Below are 17,858 nucleotides of genomic sequence, written 5' to 3'. Positions count from 1 at the left end.
GCCACGGCTGAGAGGTAACAGGGGTTGCTGTGCCAGGGAGCATCCAGGGCCTGGCTGTGTACCACAGTGAACTACTCTCTCCAAGTAGAGGACCCCTAGGCTGCCACAGTGGTTGACCAAAGTGATGGCCCCCAGGAACTTGTGGGGGTTCTAGGCCCCCACAGACTCCAGATGCTGAATCCCTAGAGATGGTGCCTGGGCCTGAGGAGCGATAGAGGGCAGCCAGCAGGGCAGGCCACACAGCAGTCTCCGATCTCATCTCACCCCCTGCAGTGGAGCAGCGGTCAGGCGCCAGGCTCTGCAGCCAGCCTGCCTAGGGCAGGGAAGGAAGTGGCCATCGGGTAAGAGTGGGTCCTGGGGAAGAGTCCATGGCCCAGGGACACCAGAGCCAGACAGCAGACCTCAGGAGAGCAGGCTTTATTTTCATCCCCCAGGACAGATCTGGGGAGGGAGTCGGGGGATTTGGGGTTGAGGATATGGCCAGGCTCAGGTCCTGAGACCCCGACCCCCTCCCCAACCCCAGGACTCAGCTGGAGTTGGAGGCTGGGCATGGGCAGCTCTGGGTGAAGGTCAGCATCTACTCCACACCCTTCATGAACTCCAGGAACTCTGTGGAAAGAGGGGCAGATGTGGGTTGCGGGTAGAGGCTGGGCAGGGCACGGAGGCAGGGTGATTGCCCACCCACCCGCTTACCATCATAGTCGATGCGGCCGTCGTTGTTCTTGTCTCCATCCTTCATGAGCTCCTCGATGTCGTCCTCCGTGATTGTCTCGCCTGTAGCCTGCAGCATTATCTTCAGCTCATCCAGGTCGATGTAGCCATCAGCGTTTCTGTGGGGAGGGGGCTCAGCGTAGGGCTGTGGGGAGAGCAGAGGCAGCCCCACCCATGCCCCAGGAGGCAGAGCAGGGACACTGGGAGATGGGGCATCCCTCTCCCTCATCAGGCAGAGGCCACAGGGTCCCTAGGCCTGGAATCTGAGACTGCCCTCCTGTATAGCTCGGCTTGAGTGTGGGTCAGGGTCAGAGGTCAATGGTCACATGCTTACTTGTCAAACATGCGGAAGAGGTCAGACAGCTCCTCCTCAGATTTCCCTTTGCTGTCGTCCTTCATGCACCGAACCATCATGACCAGGAACTCATCAAAGTCCACCGTGCCGCTGCCTGGGGGTGGGCGGCATGGCTGTTACAGAGGCCAGGGTAGGTACTGCAGGCAGCACCTTCGACACGAACCCCCATGTTCTCACCACATCCTCACACCAAACGCCAGGCTTGTGTGGCCATTATGCCCATTTTATAGATGAGGCAACCAAGGCTTGGATAGGCTAAACCGCTCCCAGCCAAACAGAGCCAGCATTCCAGCCCCCAGCCAGCTAGGGTTCTTCTGGAGCCTGGGGAGGAGGGGGCTCACCGTCCTCATCCACCTCATCGATCATCTCCTGCAGCTCCTCAGGGGTGGGGTTCTGGCCCAGCATCCTCATCACCTTGCCCAGCTCCTTGGTGCTGATGCAGCCATCCTCAGCGCCCAGCACGAAGATGTCGAAGGCTGCCTTGAACTCTGTGTTCAGGTGTTGGGGGGCACAGTAGTCAGGGCTCAGCAGCCAGGACCTCAGAGGGCCAGAATCCTGGGGCCCCCTGCCAACCTGCCCACCTCCCTCGGAGACCTCTCTGAGGTCAGAGCAAGAGGGACCAAGCCTCTGGTCTCTGGCCTGGGGTCCTCTTCTGGTAAGGGGTCCCCATGCCAGCCTGGCCCTGCTGGTCTCCCACATGTGTGATAGGGGTTCTCACCATTTTTCTGCTCTTCTGTCAGCTGCTCTACCTAGAAAGGAAAGGGAATCTCAGGGCTCAGACTCAGGTATAGCTGCTGCTGAGGAAACCAACCCATTCCACAGGTGAGAAGGCTGGAGCTGGAGGAGGCAGGCTATTTCCAGGCCACAGAGCAGAGGTCTCAGTCCTCCCTCCCTGCCCCCAAAGCCCTGATGTGACCCAGCTGGTCTCACTGAGACTGGGCTCAGGGCCAGGGTGACAGGTGGGCACCCCTTTCAGGACCAAGGTGACCCTCAGTAACAATAGTCAGTGACCACTCAATGCCCTTTCGGCCCCTGATGAAACTCAAGCTGGGTGGCCCGAGGGACAGCTGTCCCTCAAGTTGGGACAATAAACCCAATGTGGGGCAGGCAAGCCACCCACTGTAACCTGACCAGGGTGGCCACTGGGCTATTTTTAACGAGGAACAAAGTTAAACCTGGTGATTGTTCTGGGGACTTTGGCATGCAGGGGGTGGGGCGACGTTATCTGGCCCCCTGGCCTGCTAGTGCCGCCTCAGGAGCCAAAATTAGTCCCCAGCTCCGCCAGGCCTTGTATGGGCACTGGGTGGAGGGCTGCCCCCACCCCGGCTCCATGGACTCCCACAGGATAAGCAGGCGTGCCCCCAGAGCTGGCTATAGCACTTCCCGCCCAGGAGTGAGGGAGGCTGAGGGAGGGGTTCCCCTGGGGACAGCTGGCCATGCCAGGATGCCCTTGCTCTGGGGTTGGGGGAGGTCACCACCACCCCGGATAGAATAGCATCTGAAGACCCTCAGTGACCCAGGAGGCTGCAGGGACGCGGGGTGACCACTCTCCAGCCCTCGTTCCCTCGCTCTCACTCCTAGCTAAGCCACTGAGCCCTGAGCCTGCCAGGCATGACGGGAGCTGGGGCCCCAGTTCTCTGTTCCTTCTTCCGTGGTTCTCCCTCATGTCCAGAACTTCCCTGCCTCAAACTTCAAAGCCCCATCTCCAGCCCAGGACTCAGGCTCTGCAGCCCCCTCCTCTCACGCCCTCCACCCTCCAAAGCATCTTTGGCCAGCCAAGGGGCTGGAGTGGCATGGCAGATTTTGAGCATGTGAGAAGCAGAATGTGAGGGGCAGAAATGGGGGTTGGGGACAGGGAGACAGTAATGGGGACTCAGACAGCTCAGGAGGAAGAGATGAAAAGAGAAAGGCAAAAATGTCCAGAGACAAATGCAGAGACATGTGGCTGAGCGACAGTGCCACAGACCACAGACACTTGGAAACAGAGAGTGAGACATGATGCTGAAAGCTGCGACCTCCTCCACCACCCTTCAGACCCTGAACCCCCTACCCCTTCTGCATCCTCAAACACCAGAACCACTGTCCCTGTGAGGGCCTGGGTTGAAGGCACGTAGGCCTTCTCGTGGGTCCCCACCACTTCTCTGGGGCTACTAACCCCCTACTCTCAGCTGAGTGAGCCCCCAGTGGGCCTGCCCACCCCAGCCCTACCCAGTCCTGTCCCTCACCGCAGCCTTGTAGATGTCATCCATGCTGGCGGCTCACAGGACAGCCTGCTGGGGTTGCCAGCCGGCCCTTGACTTAAATAGCCCTGCCCCGCCGCATTCCCGGCCCAGCCCAGCCCAGCCCAGCCCACCCCTGCATGTAGTATCCTCCAGCTCCTCCTCTGGTCCCAGTGATCTCAGGCTGGCCTGAGTCCCCGTGTCCTCTGCCCAGGGCAGGGAGCAGACGAATGGCCACAAGGACCAGGTTTCTTTCCCTCCTGTCCCCCACACTCCCCAAAGGGACTCTCTGAAAAGGTTTCTGGAATGAATGAAAACATAAGCCCAGTGCAGGACAGGAGCTACAAAGTCGTGGGCCCCAGGTGAGCTGCAACACAACAGCTCAGGCTCCCATCCAACCAGGTTGGCGGGTTGCCATGACTTCCACTTTCCAGATAAGGAAACTGAGGCTCTGGAGGAGTGGTGACTTGCCCAAGATCTGACTTGGCAACCCCTGCCTTTAACTAAACCTCTTTGGAATGGGGGTGCAATGTGCAAGGAGAGGCTGGGAGTGCAGGGCCCTGCCAAGAGAAGCCTCGAATGCCAAGCTCTTAGTACGATGCTGTGGAACTGGTGAAGGAGTAAGTGACTGACCCACCTTAGGACAGGCTGGCCAGGAGCCCTTCTGCCAGAGGAGCCTGCCCCAGACCTCCCATATGCCCAGGGAAAAGTACCCACTTCGGGCTTAAGTCAGCTGCTCTCAGTTATTCAACAGCACCCCTACAGATGCCCCATCTGTGGCAGGCTCTTTCCCTCCTCACCCTCCAGTTAGGTTACCACCTCCCTCTTCTAGGTCTCATCTTTCCCTGGTTTAGGATTCAGCACTGTAGTTCCTGGGTCCAGGTCAACCTGTCTCCCTCGTTTTGAACTTTGGCAGGCCACCCCGTGGGGTTCTTGTGGTCAGTGGCAGCACACACCCCTCCATCCACCTACACCCTCCTCCGTACAGAGTTCGTATCAAGTGTATCCCTCTTGATAAACACGCTCCCTGCCTCGAGCACTACTGCGTGCTGGGCCGCGCATGAATCAACCCACTCAGTTGTCCAGGAGCCCCACTGACAAGAGATCTCCGAGTCTCAGAGAGGTTCAGAACTGGCCCAGAATCACTCTCGCCCTGCTCCGGCGGTAAGCACAGGTCCTATTTTCCCCTCCAACCCGCCTTGCCCTAAAGAGAAAGAGCCCAACAGCCAGGTGAGGCACTATTATGGCCTCCTTTATCCGGAGGAGTAAACTGAGGCCAGGAAGAGCAGTGACTTGCTTCGTGTAGCCTGGGAGGCTCGGAACCTTCTGTCCCCTCTTCCCGAGGACCGAGGGGCGATGCCCAGAGCTGTCACCACCCGAGGTCTCAGTTTCCAGCAGGCTGCGCAGGGTACCGCCCGCGGCGCCACGCAGGTAGATTACGCAAGCGAGCACCGCGCACGCGCGCCGAGTGGCCCCTGTCAATCACGTGCGAGGGGCGGGGCGAGGGCGCAGGAAGAAGGCGGGGCCAAGATGGCGGCGCAGCGCTCGGCGGGGGCGTGGGGCGTCGGGGGCTGGGGGGCGGTGGGACGTTGACCCCGCCCCCTGCTGCTGCCAGTCTGCGCCGGGCGGCGGCGGCGGCGGCGGCGGAGGAGACCCGAACATGGCGACCACGCGCACCTTCGGGCCCGAGCGGGAAGCCGAGCCGGCCAAGGAAGCGCGCGTCGTGGGCTCGGAGCTTGTGGACACTTATACGGTGTGTTGGGGGCGCGGGCACCCGAAGCCGGGGGTGGTGGCTGGAACCGGGAGTCCGACTCGGGGGCTTGGGGAGGGGTCCGGGATCTGCAGCCCCAAGGAGCGGGTAGAAGGGTCTGCGATTGCGAGGAGAGGGCTGGGACGGGGGATCTAGGAAAGGGATCTGGGCCCCGCAGGTCCGGGAGAAGGGTTGCTCAGGGCCCGGGGAGGCGGTTTGGAAAAGGGTACGCGATCAGAAAGGGAGGCTCGGGCTGGGGGCGGCATCTGGGGATAAAGGGGGCCTGGGGAGGGGGGTGTCTAGATGAGGCGGAACCCCTCTAAATCCTCTAGGACTGGAGGGGCCCCGGCCTGGGAGACCGTTACTGGGGTCCAGGAGGAAGACGATGGGGAGAGGGTCTCAGATGGATGGAATCAGGGAAAAGGGTCAGGCTCCGCAGGCCTTGAAGAAAGAGAAGGCGTCAGGACCCTGATCTGGGGATCCTGCGGTGGTGGTTGAGATTTTCTCTGAGAAGTGCCGGAGAGGCCTAGGGAGCAGATGCCTTGGGGGTCGGGCGGAGACAAGAACGGAGGAGGGGTGGAGCCCAGCTATGGAGAAATGGGGGTGGTCTCAGTGCTGAAGCGCAGGCCCTATAAACCTTAGGAATCTTCGTGACTTTGGGCTGTGGGAGCGAGATGGGGCAACAAGCTGCCCACACACGCTTCTAAGCTATGGGGGACACAGAGAACAAATTGGGGGTAGTTCCCGACTCTGACGGGGTTGGATGCCAGGGCTGTGAGCCTGGTGGGCTGCCTGGCAAAAACCGGCCCTCGATCAGGCATTGAGCACCTCCCTGCCTCCTCCCCTTTGTTCCCGCAGGGTAGGGAGTGGGTGGGGGCCTTGGCCCTGCCTGCACCCCCACTCCGTGGCCCTCATCCTAACCTCCGCCTCTGAGGGCCATTCTTCTGGCTCTTTTCTCCTTTCCTGAAGGCAAGGGGAAGGAATCAGGCAGAATGGGAAGAGGAGATGGGTGGATCTTGAAGCAACAGGCCAGCCTGGAGAAATGGCTGCTCCTCAGGGCTGGAGGAGGCTTCAGCTCCATGCTGCAGAGAGGAGAGGGAAACTAGGTGTAGGAGGCGGTTGAGGTCTCTGAGCTGATGGCTGGCTGGCCATCAGCTATGGGCACATTCAGCCAGAGGGCCATCTTCAAAAAGCTCTCCCTATTCTGGACTGCACCCCTCCTCTGCATGTATGTCGGGGGAGGTGGTGATCTAGATTGGACCCTACCATCCTCTCTCCGGGTGTGTCGAGTTGGATATTATTAACACACCTACCTTTTGAACACTTGCCATGGGTCAGGCCCATGTACAAAGCATTTTACATGCATTGCCTTACTTGGTCCTTGATTCTAAGATGGAGGAACTAAGGCTCAGAGAGAACTTAGGCTCCAAGTTACTTATATAAGTGACACATAAGCTGCAGCCAGGAAATGGCAGAACCAAGTTTTTAACCCAGGCCTTCCTTAACCTCTAGGCCATATTGCCTCCTGATAGAGCTTAGTTGCTACCACTCCCTCCCCACATCAGCTGCTTGTGCCTTGATTCCAGGCTCAGTAGCAGAAATCACAGCCATGAACCAGTTGAAAGGGTTGGAAAATGACTTGCTTCCAGGAGGTAGTCAGGGCACCTGGAAAGAAGTACAACAGAGAAGATGCTCAGGCTAGAACTGGCCCTGCTCTGCCTCCCTTGGAAGAAATGGCCTTGCCTGCAGCTCCGGTTGGGTTTTGAGTTACCTAGAGGCAGGAGGTAAAAAACTAAAGAGGTGACTTGTTGTGGTAATCACCTTTTTCATTCCTTACTGATGGATGGAGCCACAGGCTTGTCTCGTGTGCCTCCCAGCCCTAGTGCTTGGGCCATGGAGGAAGCTGAGAGGGGCCCTGCTGGTCAGCAAGGGTCAGGTGCAGAGGCTGGTGGGCAAGGGCAGCCTGACTTTGGCCTTGGGGTGGGTCTGAGTTGCAGAGAGAAAGACTGATAAAAGATAATTGGGAAAGATAATTGCAGCTTTTGCTGTTGGGGGAGGAGACTCCTTGTTGCTGGGCTCCCTTGCCACAAGGGCTGTTGGTTTCCCCTTTTAGGTTTACATCATCCAGGTCACTGATGGCAGCCATGAGTGGACAGTAAAGCACCGCTACAGCGACTTCCATGACCTGCATGAAAAGGTAACTGTTAAGAGCTGGGAGCACATATCTCAGGGCTGGAGGGCCTGTAGGCCAAGTTTCCATTGTGCCGCATATTAGTTTTAGGGCAAAACAGGTTCCATGTCTATAGTTCTTTAATAAACCACTTTGTTAATATAACTGAGTTCATTAATATAGCATGTAAATGCTAGCCTTCAGCTCTAGCATGAGCCACTCTGCAAGGAGCATATTTGAATTTCAGTTTTAATATTTCCAGTCCTAGCTTGGATACGAGATGCTGAGACAGTTTCCTGGGAAAGGGACAGGTTTGAACTTGTTCGACCTAGCTATAGCTATTCCAAAGCCTGTACTTTAATATCTGGCTGTGATTCCATCTTTTCTTTGCTTTTGGAGATGCTGTCTTTCTCTGGGTCATTTGCAGCATAAGTGTTTTAAAGACACACCGCTGCCCTGATTGGTTTTTACTCTGGCTTGGAAAAGATGGCAATTTTAGGGGCAAAAGGTGATACTTTTCTGAATGTCTCTAAAGTCTCCAGATGGAATTCCTTGTCTGGAATTGTATTGGTATTTCTAATGCTAATTGGATTTAAAGAGGCCAAATCCCAGGTGCACTAGTTTGGTCACTGATTTTGGTACTACTGCAGGGAGGGGCTGTGCAAGTGCTGACAAGCACCTGCCCTCAAGCTTCTTGTCTTGGCCTTACATAGGCACAGAGCCTCTTAGTCTGTGGTTGATGTGTTTTTTTACAGCTCGTTGCAGAGAGAAAGATTGATAAGAATCTGCTTCCGCCCAAAAAGATAATTGGGAAAAACTCAAGAAGCTTGGTAGAGAAGAGGGAGAAGGATCTGGAGGTCTACCTCCAGAAACTCCTGGCTGCCTTCCCTGGCGTGACCCCCAGAGTGCTGGCCCACTTCTTGCATTTTCACTTCTATGTAAGTTCCTCATCGGGTTTTCACCTGTGCCTGCAAACCCACAACTGCCAAGCTTGAGGCAGCAAACCAGGGGAGACCTCAGCTTTGAGGTGGGCTGGGGTTTGACCCTAGGTTAGAAGATGAAGGAACGTCACCTTGGTTAGGGATGTGTTGTGGCCAGAAGCATGTTAGTTGACAGATTTGCCTTAAATGAGACTAAGTGTGGCCACAGAGATGCTTTCCTCCACCACGAGGCATTTTGTTTAGCAAAAATGGCCTGTGGGTGTTTAAGCTAGGTTTCCATCCAGATGGATGAGGCTGGAAACAGCTGACACCTGGGAGAGACTATTGTTGAGTTGTTGGTTCACAGCTCAAAACTAATTAAGGGATTAGTTTGTGATGGTGGAATATCACCATCTTGGGGCATGTCCTCAGGGTCCGCGCTGCCAGGGTGCTAAGGTTGAGGGTAGACACCTTCCTGTGATGGGAGAGTGTGTCATAGCACAGCTCTGTACTCCGTCCTGGACAGAGGAACAACTTTCATAGGTTGCTGGTGACAGAATGTGTTGTCAAACTTTAAGAAGGGCACTTAGGCAGTGTGAAACCACAATATTTGTTTTTTTGAGACGGAGTCTTGCTCTGTCACCTAGGCTGGAGTGCAGTGGCACGATCTCGGCTCACTACAACCTCCGCCTCTTGGGTTCAAGCAATTCTCCTGCCTCAGCCTCCTGAGTAGCTGGGACTACAGACTTGCACCACCACACCCAGCTAATTTTTGTATTTTTAGTAGAGATGGAGTTTCACCATGTTGGCCAGACTGGTCTGGAACTGCTAACCTCAGGTGATCTGCCTGCCTCAGCCTCCCAAAGTGCTGGGATTACAGGCGTGTGCCACCGCACCTGGCTGAAACCACAATATTAAATAGCAGTTCTATTTATGAGAATGTCTTCTAAGGAAAAATCAGGCAACTGCAAAAAGGATATATGAACAAAGGTAGTCATTCCAGGATTGTAACAAGATAGTAAGCACAACCCTAAAGTCTAGTAGAAGAGGTTAAAAAAAAAAAAATCACGCCAGGCGCAGTGGCTCATGCCTGTAATCCCAGCACTTTGAGAGGCCAAGGTGAGCAGATCACTTGAGATCAGGAGTTCGAGACCATCCTGGCTAACACCGTGAAACCCCATCTCTACTAAAAATACAAAAATTAGCTGGGTGTGGTGGCGGATGCCTGTAATCCCAGCTATTTGGGAGGCTGAGGCAGGAGAATCACTTAAACCCAAGAGGCAGAGGTTGCAGTGAGTCGAGATCATGCCACTGCACTCCAGCCTGGGCAACAGAGTGAGAGTAAGACTTCATCTCAAAAAAAAAAAAAAAAATCAAAGGGTACAGCCAGGCTGAGCACAGTGGCTCATGCCTGTGATCCCAGCTCTTTGGGAAAATAAAATAAACAAAAAACAAATCTGCAGCTCCACCATCATTATCCCAGCAGCACACCAGTCTTCCCAGCAGACACTGTCTCAAAAAAAATGCAACTTTCTTAAGCAATATCCAATTGTATGGCTGTACTTTTTTTTTTTTTTTTTTTTTTTGAGACAGGGTCTCACTCCTTTGCTCAGGCTGGAGTACTGTGGCCTGATCATGGGTCACTGCAACCTCAAACTCCTGGGCTCAAGGGATCTTCCTGCCTCAACTTCCCAAGTAGCTGGAACTACAGGTGCATGCCACCATGCCCAGCTAATTTTTAAAATTTTTTTGTAGAGATGGGGTCTTGCAATATTGCTCAGGTTGGCCTCAAACTCGAACTCAAGCATTCCTCCCACCTCTGCCTCTCAAAGTGCTTTCTAGGTGTGAGCCACTGCACCTGGCTGACTGTGGTCTCATTTTTACAAAAAACAAGTTGATATGGACATATTTGTCTAGGAAAATTCTAGGAGGTTTACGTGCACCAAAATGCTAAGAGTAGTTTTCTCTGAGTGATAGATTTTCAGATAATTTATATTTACTTGTTTTCCTTTTATATGATGAAGACAGGGAAGAATCCACTCCCTTTTCAGGCTCACCTTGAGTTAACCTGTGGGTTATGGTCCTAAAAGCCCAGCTGTATTTAAAATACAACTTTCTTGGCCAGGTACAGTGGCTCACGCCTGTAATCCCAGCACTTTGGGAAGGCCCAGACAGGCAGATCACTTGAGGCCAGGAGTTCGAGACCAGCCTGGCCAACATAGCAAAACCCCATCGCTACTAAAAATACAAAAATTAGCTGCGTGTGGTGGCGCATACCTGTAGTCCCAGCTACTCAGGAGAGAGGCATGAGAGTCACTTGAACCTGGGAAGGGGAGGTTGCAGTGAGCTGAGGTCATGCCACTGCACTTCAGCCTAGGCCACAGAGTGAGACTCCGTCTCAAAAAACAAAAAACAAAAAACAAAAAAAACAAACTTCCTTAAAATCTTTTCAGAGTAAGACAGTTGAACCTTTCTTGGATCACTAAAGAGCCTAGAAATTTGGTGGCAGTGCTAACCTTGGGCCACTGAGCTTGGCAGGGACAGGTGGAAAAGTAGATAGCATTCACAGATGGGACCTGTGTATATGCTTTGGATTTTATTTAGCATATACCAGCAAGTATAGGGTTAGCAACATACCCTTTTGTAAACATATTTTTACACTTTCTTATGTGAGAAAAAATTTGCATTTCTTATGCAAGTCTTTCAGATAAACTTTACTGGTTAGTATTTTAAGAAATAATGTACTTTAAAGGCCGGGCGCAGTGGCTCACGCCTGTAATCCCAGCACTTTGGGAGGCCGAGGCGGGTGGATCACGAGGTCAGGAGATCAAGACCATCCTGGCTAACATGGTGAAACCCCGTCTCTACTAAAAATACAAAAAATTAGCCACGCATGGTGGTGGATGCCTGTAGTCCTAGCTACTTGGGAGGCTGAGGCAGGAGAATGGCATGAACCCGGGAGGCGGAGCTTGCAGTGAGCCAAGATCGTGTCACTGCACTCCAGCCTGGGCGACAGAGCAAGACTCCGTCTCAAAAAAAAAAAAAAAGAAAAGAAATGTTGTACTTTAAGAAAGCTTTGGTTAGCCATTTAGGGATGAAACTTGACATGCAGTCCTTTGACGGTATTAATTCCTTGCTTGAGACCTGTGCCTTTGAGGAGAGGAGGTCTCGCTGGCTGCCTCACGTGTGCCTGGCTCTGAGGGTGGAAAGGCCTGGACTGCTCTTTTGAAACTGGTTTGCCTGAGATGGGCCTGGGGCCGGCTACATCTGGTTCTGGCTTGAGGCAGGCTCTGCTACTTGTAGAAGTTTTGACATATTTGGAATTAGTATTATCAAACAGGTCCCTAGGTTATATAAATCCTAGGATTTAAAAAAGCAATTGAACCCATCGTTGGATTAAACCCACAGTTGATCAGCCATAGCACTGTTGACATTTTGGACTGGATAATTTGTTTCTATAAGGAGCTGTCCCATGCATTGTTTAGCAGCACCCTGGCTTCTACCCACTGGATGCCAGTAGTACTTCCCCGCCCAGCTATGGCAACTAACGATGTCTCCAGACATTGCCAAATGTCCCACTGGGGGGCAAAATTGCCCCCCACTTGAAAACCACTGGATTAGATCTTCATTTGGGGCCTAAAGATTTGTGAGCCTTTTCTCCAAAGATTGAGAGCTCTCCAGGCTGGGAGCTCTCTAGGGAATGTTTCTCTTAACTTTTATACCATCTGTGTCCTTTCTGAAATTCTTCCACATGTGTTCTGCCTCTTGTGTTGCTGACATTGGATAGGGTGGACCCAGGGAACCCTATTTGGCTATAGTGTGAATTTTTTTATTTTTATTTTTTGAGATGAAGTTTCATTCTTATTGGCCAGGCTGGAGTGCAGTGGCACGATCTTGGCTCACTGCAACCTCCGCCTCCCAGGTTTAAGTGATTCTCCTGCCTCAGCCTCCTGAGTAGCTGGGTTTACAGATGGCCCGCCACCACACCCAGCTAATTTTTTGTATTTTTAGTAGAGACGGGGTTTCACTATGTTGGCGAGGCTGGTCTTGAACGCTTGACCTCGTGATCCACCTGCGTCAGCCTCCCAAAGTGCTGAGATTACAGGCGTGAGCCACCACGCCTGGCCGTGGTGTGGATTTTTAAAAATTGAGATATAATTTACATACCATAAAATTAACTCTTTTTAATGTGTACAATTCAGTAGTTTTTAGTATATTCACAAAGTTGAGCGACCATCACCACTTTCTAATTCCGGAACATTTCATCAGCTCAAAAAGGAACCTGTACCTGCTAGCAGGAGCTTCCCATCCCTCTGTCCCCCAGCCCCTGGCAATCACTAATCTACTTTCTGTCCTTATGGATTTGCCTGTTCTGGACATTTCATATAAATAGAATCATACAGTGTGTGGCCTTTTGTGACTGGCTTCTTTCATTTAGCCTTACGTTTTCAAGGTCCGTTCATATTGTAGCATGACTCCGTCGGTCCTTTTATGACGGAGTAATAGTGTATTATTTGGATATGCCACATTATGTTTATTTATTAGCAGTTGATGGGTGTTAGGTTTGTTTCCATTTTTGGCCATTGTGAATGATGCTGCTATGAGCATTTGTATGTTAATTTTTGTGTGAACTTATGTTTTCATTTTTGTTGGATATATAGCCAAAAGTGGAACCTGAGTTATATGGTAACTCTATGTTTGACTTTTTGAGGAACTAACAAATTGTTCTCCAAAGTTGTTGCACTATTTGATGTTTCCATTGGCAGCATATAGGTTCTAATTTCCCCACATTCTTGCTTAACACTTCTTGTCCATTTTTTTTTTTAATCTTAGTTGTTCTGGTGGGTGTGAAGTGGTATCTCATGGTGGTTTTAATTTGCATTTCCCTAATGACTAATGTTATTGAGCCTCTTTTTTTTGTTTGTTTCTTTCTGAGACAGAGTCTCGCTCTGTCGCACAGGCTGGGGTGCAGGGGTGTGATCCCGGCTCACTACAACCCTGCCTCCTGGGTTCAAGCGATTCTCGTGCCTCAGCCTCCGAGTCGCTGGGACTACAGGCGTGCACCACCATGCCTGGCTAATTTTTGTATTTTTTTCAGTAGAGACGGGGTTTTCACCGTGTTAGCCAGGATGGTCTCGAACTTCTGGCCTCAAGTGATTCGCCCATCTTGGCCTCCCAAAGTGCTGAGATTACAGGTGTGAGCCACCACACCTGGCCTGAGCTTCTTTTCATATATTTGGCCATTTGCGTATTTTCTTTGGAGAAAAGTATCCAATTCTTTGTCCTTTTAAAAATCAGATTGGGCCGGGTGCAGGTGGCTCATGCCTGTAATCCCAGCACTTTGGAAGGCTGAGGCGGGTGGATCACTTGAGGCCTGGAGTTCGAGACCAGCCTGGCCAACAGGGAGAAACCCTGTCTCTACTAAAAATACAGAAATTAGCCAGGCATGGTGGTGTGTGCCTGTAATCTCAGCTCCTCGGGAGGCTGAGGCACGAGAATGGCTCGAACCTGAGAGGCAAAGGTTGCAGTGAGCCAAAACCACACCACTGCACTCCAGCCTGGGTGACAGAGTAAGACTGTCTAAAAAAAAAAATCAGATTATCTGTGTTGTTGAGTTGTAAGAGTTCTTTATATATTCTGGCTACTAGACTTTTGGAAACATGCAAATACTTTTTCACATTCTGTGAGTTGTCTTTTTTTTTTTTTTTTTGAGACAGATTCTTGTTCTGTTGCCCAAGCTGGAGTATAGTGGCGTGATCTTGACTCACTGCAACCTCCACCCTTGGGGTTCAAGCGATTCTCGTGCCTTAGCCTCCTGAGTAGCTGGGACTGCAGGCACATGCCATCATGCATGGCTAATTTTTTTTGAGACAGAGTCTCACTGCGTCACCCAGGCTGGAGTCTAGTGGCGCAATCTCAGCTCACTGCAACCTCCACCTCCTGGGTTCAAGCAATTCTCCTGTCTCAGCCTCCCAAGTAGCCCAACAGTTTAGTCCAAATCAGTCATTTAACCTGCCTGTGAGCTGGAGGCTGGTAAGCTAGGGTCCTTGTGAGGTCTGCAAGAGACTGTGCAGTGAAGGTCAATGGCTTAGAAGAGTGTTGGGCCTGAGGTTAGGGCTGACCACGTGCTGGACATTACTAGGTGGTTCCGGAAAGAAAAGGAATTCAGTTCTCTTGAAGGGTGTTTATATTGTTGTCTCCTTTTAAAGTTAGTTGGCTAGAACAAAGATCCTTTTCAAAATTTGGAATCAGGGGCTATGTTGAACTGTTACAATCTTAGCATTGGCTTTAGCATCCAATTTATTTCCATAATTTGTTTTAGTTGCAAAGTACTGAGGCTGTGAATTATAACAGATTTTCTTTTGAACTTACAGTCTTGCAACTCTCTTCAGTTAAAGCTGAGGTTTGAATCCATCAATGGGGAATTTTAGCTTAAAGTTGAATCACACATATTATGCCTGACTCCTGCTAGAATGCCTCATCACCAACATAAATTAAAGTGAGACGAGGAGGGCCGGGCATGGTGGCTCACGCCTGTAATCCCAGCACTTTGGGAGGCTGAGGCAGATGGATCACAAGGTCAGGAGTTCAAGACCAGCCTGGGCAACATGGTGAAACCCCTTCTTTACTAAAGATACAAAAAATTAGCCAGGCATGGTGGCACACACCTGTAATCCCAGCTACTCCAGAGACTGAGGCAGGAGAATTGCTTGAACCTGGGAGGCGGAGGTTGCAGTGAGCCAAGATCGCGCCATTGCACTCAGCCTGGGTGACAGAGCAAGGCTCCGTCTCAAAAAAAAAAAAAAGTGAGACAAGGATTCCAGCCCTTAGCATGTGTGTCTCAGCCACACTTGGGGATGGCCTCAGTGACATGTAATTCACTTGCTGGTTAGTGCCCCACAGATAAGCACACTGCCTGGGCGTGTGCCAAGCCGAAGCATCTAGGCCTGGCCTGGGGTTTGCATTGAGTGTAGGTGTATGTGTTTTGAAGTAAACTTGGTTGCAGGGCATGTGCGCAGGCATGCTCAGTTAGAATTTAAGTTGCAGGACCACAGCCCAGCTAGTGTTTACGTGAAGCTCAAACCTTTGCCCACGGCTGCACACCAACACAGAATCCCGGCAGGTGGTGGGCAGGTGGTGCGGCTGATCTCTTGGTCAGTAACACACTGGGAGGGTGAGTGTTAACAGTTTGTAAACATAGCTGATATTAAGTTTCTTTTTTTTTTGAGACAGAGTCTCACTCTTGTTGCCCAGGCTGGAGTGCAATGATGCAATCTCGGCTCACTGCAACCTCCACTTCCCAGGTTCAAGTGATTCTCCTGCCTCAGCCTCCAGAGTAGCTGGTAATACAGGCATGTGCCACCACGCCTGGCTAATTTTTGTATTTTTAGTAGAGACGGGGTTTCACCATGTTGGCCAGGCTGGTCTTGAACTCCTGACCTCAAGTGATCTGCCCGCCTCGGCCTCCCAAAGGGCTGGGATGACAGGGGTGAGCCATCATGCCCAGCCAAGAATGTCCTTCAAAAAATACCTTTCAATTCAGACATTTATGGCACCCCAAAGCAATTCAAGTCCCTTCAGCACAGATGGGGTAGGGCATGTGGGCTCGGGCCACTGACACCCCACCCCGCCTCCTCCTGGCGTGGGGAGGCCTGACTCTGTCCACCTTTACTCATGAGCCCACCGTTTGACCACCGAACTCTCTGAGGAGGCCCATGTGCTAGGTTTGGGGGCTGAGGCATTTCTGTGCTCTTCTCTGGTTCAGTCTCCCTCCCAAGGTGAAGAACAGCCTGGAAAACCAAGTAGAAAGTGTTGCAGCAGTATGTGCTTTCTGTGCCCTAAAGAGCAAAATTGTTACACAAATTGCTTTGAGATTCCTTAGAAATGAAAGCTTTCTCTTTGCTTAGTAGGAGCCAGTGGCCCTTGCTTTCTCTCAACTTTCCGTGTGTTCCAGAAATTCCAGCCCTATCCCCCTAGAGAGGCTGTCATCCAGGAGGGTGATTTCGTTTTTCTTTTTGAGAGACAGGGTCTTGCTATGTTGCCCAGGCTCGACTCTGAACTTAGGGGCTCAAGTGATCCTTCTGCCTCAGCCTCCCAAGTAGCTGGGACTACACGCCTAGCCCAGGGTGATTTTTTGCTCCGTGTCCTTTCTGAGCTGACACCAGCTACACTGAAGAAATGTGCCGTTGGCTGAGCATGGTGGCTCACGCCTGTAATCCCAGCACTTTGGGAGGCTAAGGCAGGCGGATCACCTGAGGTCAGGAGTTCAAGACCAGCCTGGCTAACATGGTGAAACCCCATCTCTACTAAAAATACAAAAATTAGCCGGGTGTGGTGGCGCAGGCCTGTGATCCCAGCTACTCAGGGGGCTGAGGCAGGAGAATCACTTGAACCCAGGAGGTGGAGGGTGCAGTGAGCCAGGGAGGCTCACTGCACTCCAGCCTGGGAGACACAGCGAGACTCCGTCTCAAAAAAAAGAAATGTGACGTTGAAAATGAGGTTTGTTCAGTACATGGGGAACCCTTTCCCCTGAGATAATTGTAAGAGCCTTGTGTCCTGAGAGGCCCTGGAGCTATTCTTGGGGAATTGAGGTGGGCAGAGATTGGCAGCCCCTGGGACCTGCTCAGCTCCAGGCGATCTGACAGCAGGGAGGATTGCGAAGTGCAGATCTGTAGATGGGGCATGGTTCTCAAAACCATCCGTGGAGAAACAAGCCTTTGGATCACTCCAGGCTCTTCCTAATCTTCAGTTCTTCACAGCTGCCAAGGAAAATGTCCTTTAGCTTATGTGGCTGCAAGAGACTGAAGCTGAACTTCAGAGTACACCCGTCACCTCTGCCCTCACTTCCAGCCGGAGCCCTGTCCTGCTGTGTGCCTGCCGTGCCCCTCTCCTTGCCCTTTTCCATTCGGCCCTATACCCTGACGATCCCTTAAAGCTGAGGCTCTGTGTGCTCATTTTGCTCCCTTTGCTTTTTGTCCAGGGGATACAGGGAGGAGTTATTCTCATGCTGTATATAAACTGAATTTCAAGCAGATTAAATGAATAAACACATTTTTTAAAGATACCATAAAGGACCAAAAGAAAATTAAGAGAATATTTTTATAATTGTGGAGTGAGAGAAGAGGCCCAAGAATTCATGAAGGATAAAAATAATTAGAGGTTAAACAATGTAAAAATGAAAAATCTCTGTCAGAAAAAGCACCATGAACAAAGGTAAAAGGTATACGCAGACTGGGAGGAAATGTTTACAACATATAAACCACCATTAAAATGGCCACAGTGTATAAAAGATAAGAAAGAGACAAACAACCCAAGAGAAAAACAGGAAAAGGACACCCTGTCTCCTGTGTCTTTAGAATCCCATAAACATGTGAATTGCTTGTCCTGGTGGAAGCGATGTTCCCAATGTTCCTGTGAGTTATGAGGATTATGCAGCCTCCATCTGGAGCTGTTTACGAAAAGGCCTGTTGGCTGCCATCTGTCGATGAGTTAAAATTCTTACCTGTGGGATGTGGGGGTGGGGGGCTGAGGGCCTTGGGGGCACTGCCAACCCCACAGTTATTACACTGAAGTGCTGAGGCAACGGGTTTCATATGCAGAGGCCCAAGGCCAAGGGCTTCAGTCTGGCTTTGCTGGTTTTTAGCCATGTAAAATTGAGGGTGTCGGCACTTGTCCACCTCAGTTTGTTCATTTGTGAAACGGAGCTCAAGATAGAACCTTCCATTGCTGGGTG

The 17,858-nt window shown here is 51.6% G+C and overlaps 2 protein-coding genes across 3 annotated transcripts in view; one reads left to right on the top strand and one right to left on the bottom strand.

The window, feature by feature from the left end:
* Window positions 1-402: 402 nt before the first annotated feature.
* Window positions 403-3,372, bottom strand: TNNC1 (troponin C1, slow skeletal and cardiac type). Its single transcript, XM_032161349.2, has 6 exons — window positions 3,292-3,372; window positions 1,785-1,815; window positions 1,408-1,554; window positions 1,046-1,160; window positions 694-830; window positions 403-609 (listed from the first exon to the last, which is right to left on the bottom strand). Exons 1-6 carry the CDS (start codon window positions 3,313-3,315, stop codon window positions 578-580), a joined length of 486 nt encoding a protein of 161 aa, XP_032017240.1. The 5' UTR covers window positions 3,316-3,372; the 3' UTR covers window positions 403-577.
* Window positions 3,373-4,791: 1,419 nt separating this feature from the next.
* NISCH (nischarin) overlaps window positions 4,792-17,858 on the top strand; it is a 36,482-nt gene continuing 23,415 nt past the window's right edge. The window contains exons 1-3 of one of the 2 annotated variants that reach the window (XM_032161348.2): window positions 4,792-5,038; window positions 7,149-7,232; window positions 7,961-8,143. In XM_032161348.2, coding sequence (XP_032017239.1) covers window positions 4,946-5,038; window positions 7,149-7,232; window positions 7,961-8,143 — 360 coding nt within the window. In that variant the 5' untranslated portion in view covers window positions 4,792-4,945. The remainder of the gene's footprint in view (window positions 5,039-7,148; window positions 7,233-7,960; window positions 8,144-17,858) is intronic. The other variant, XM_032161347.2, reaches the window with a different exon arrangement.

The sequence above is a fragment of the Hylobates moloch genome, unplaced genomic scaffold, assembly GCF_009828535.3.
Source record: "Hylobates moloch isolate HMO894 unplaced genomic scaffold, HMol_V3 SCAFFOLD_8, whole genome shotgun sequence".
Lineage (NCBI taxonomy): Eukaryota > Metazoa > Chordata > Mammalia > Primates > Hylobatidae > Hylobates > Hylobates moloch.
Note: the sequence above shows the minus strand (reverse complement) of the source record. Positions and strands in the feature narration are given on the sequence as shown.

Coding starts and splice junctions, on each gene's coding strand:
- TNNC1 (XM_032161349.2), bottom strand. CDS start 3,315: ATGGATGACATCTACAAGGCTGCG. Junction 1,555..1,784: donor GACAGAAGAGCAGAAAAATG/GTGAGAACCCCT, acceptor ACCTGAACACAG/AGTTCAAGGCAGCCTTCGAC. Junction 1,161..1,407: donor CGATGAGGTGGATGAGGACG/GTGAGCCCCCTC, acceptor GCCCACCCCCAG/GCAGCGGCACGGTGGACTTT.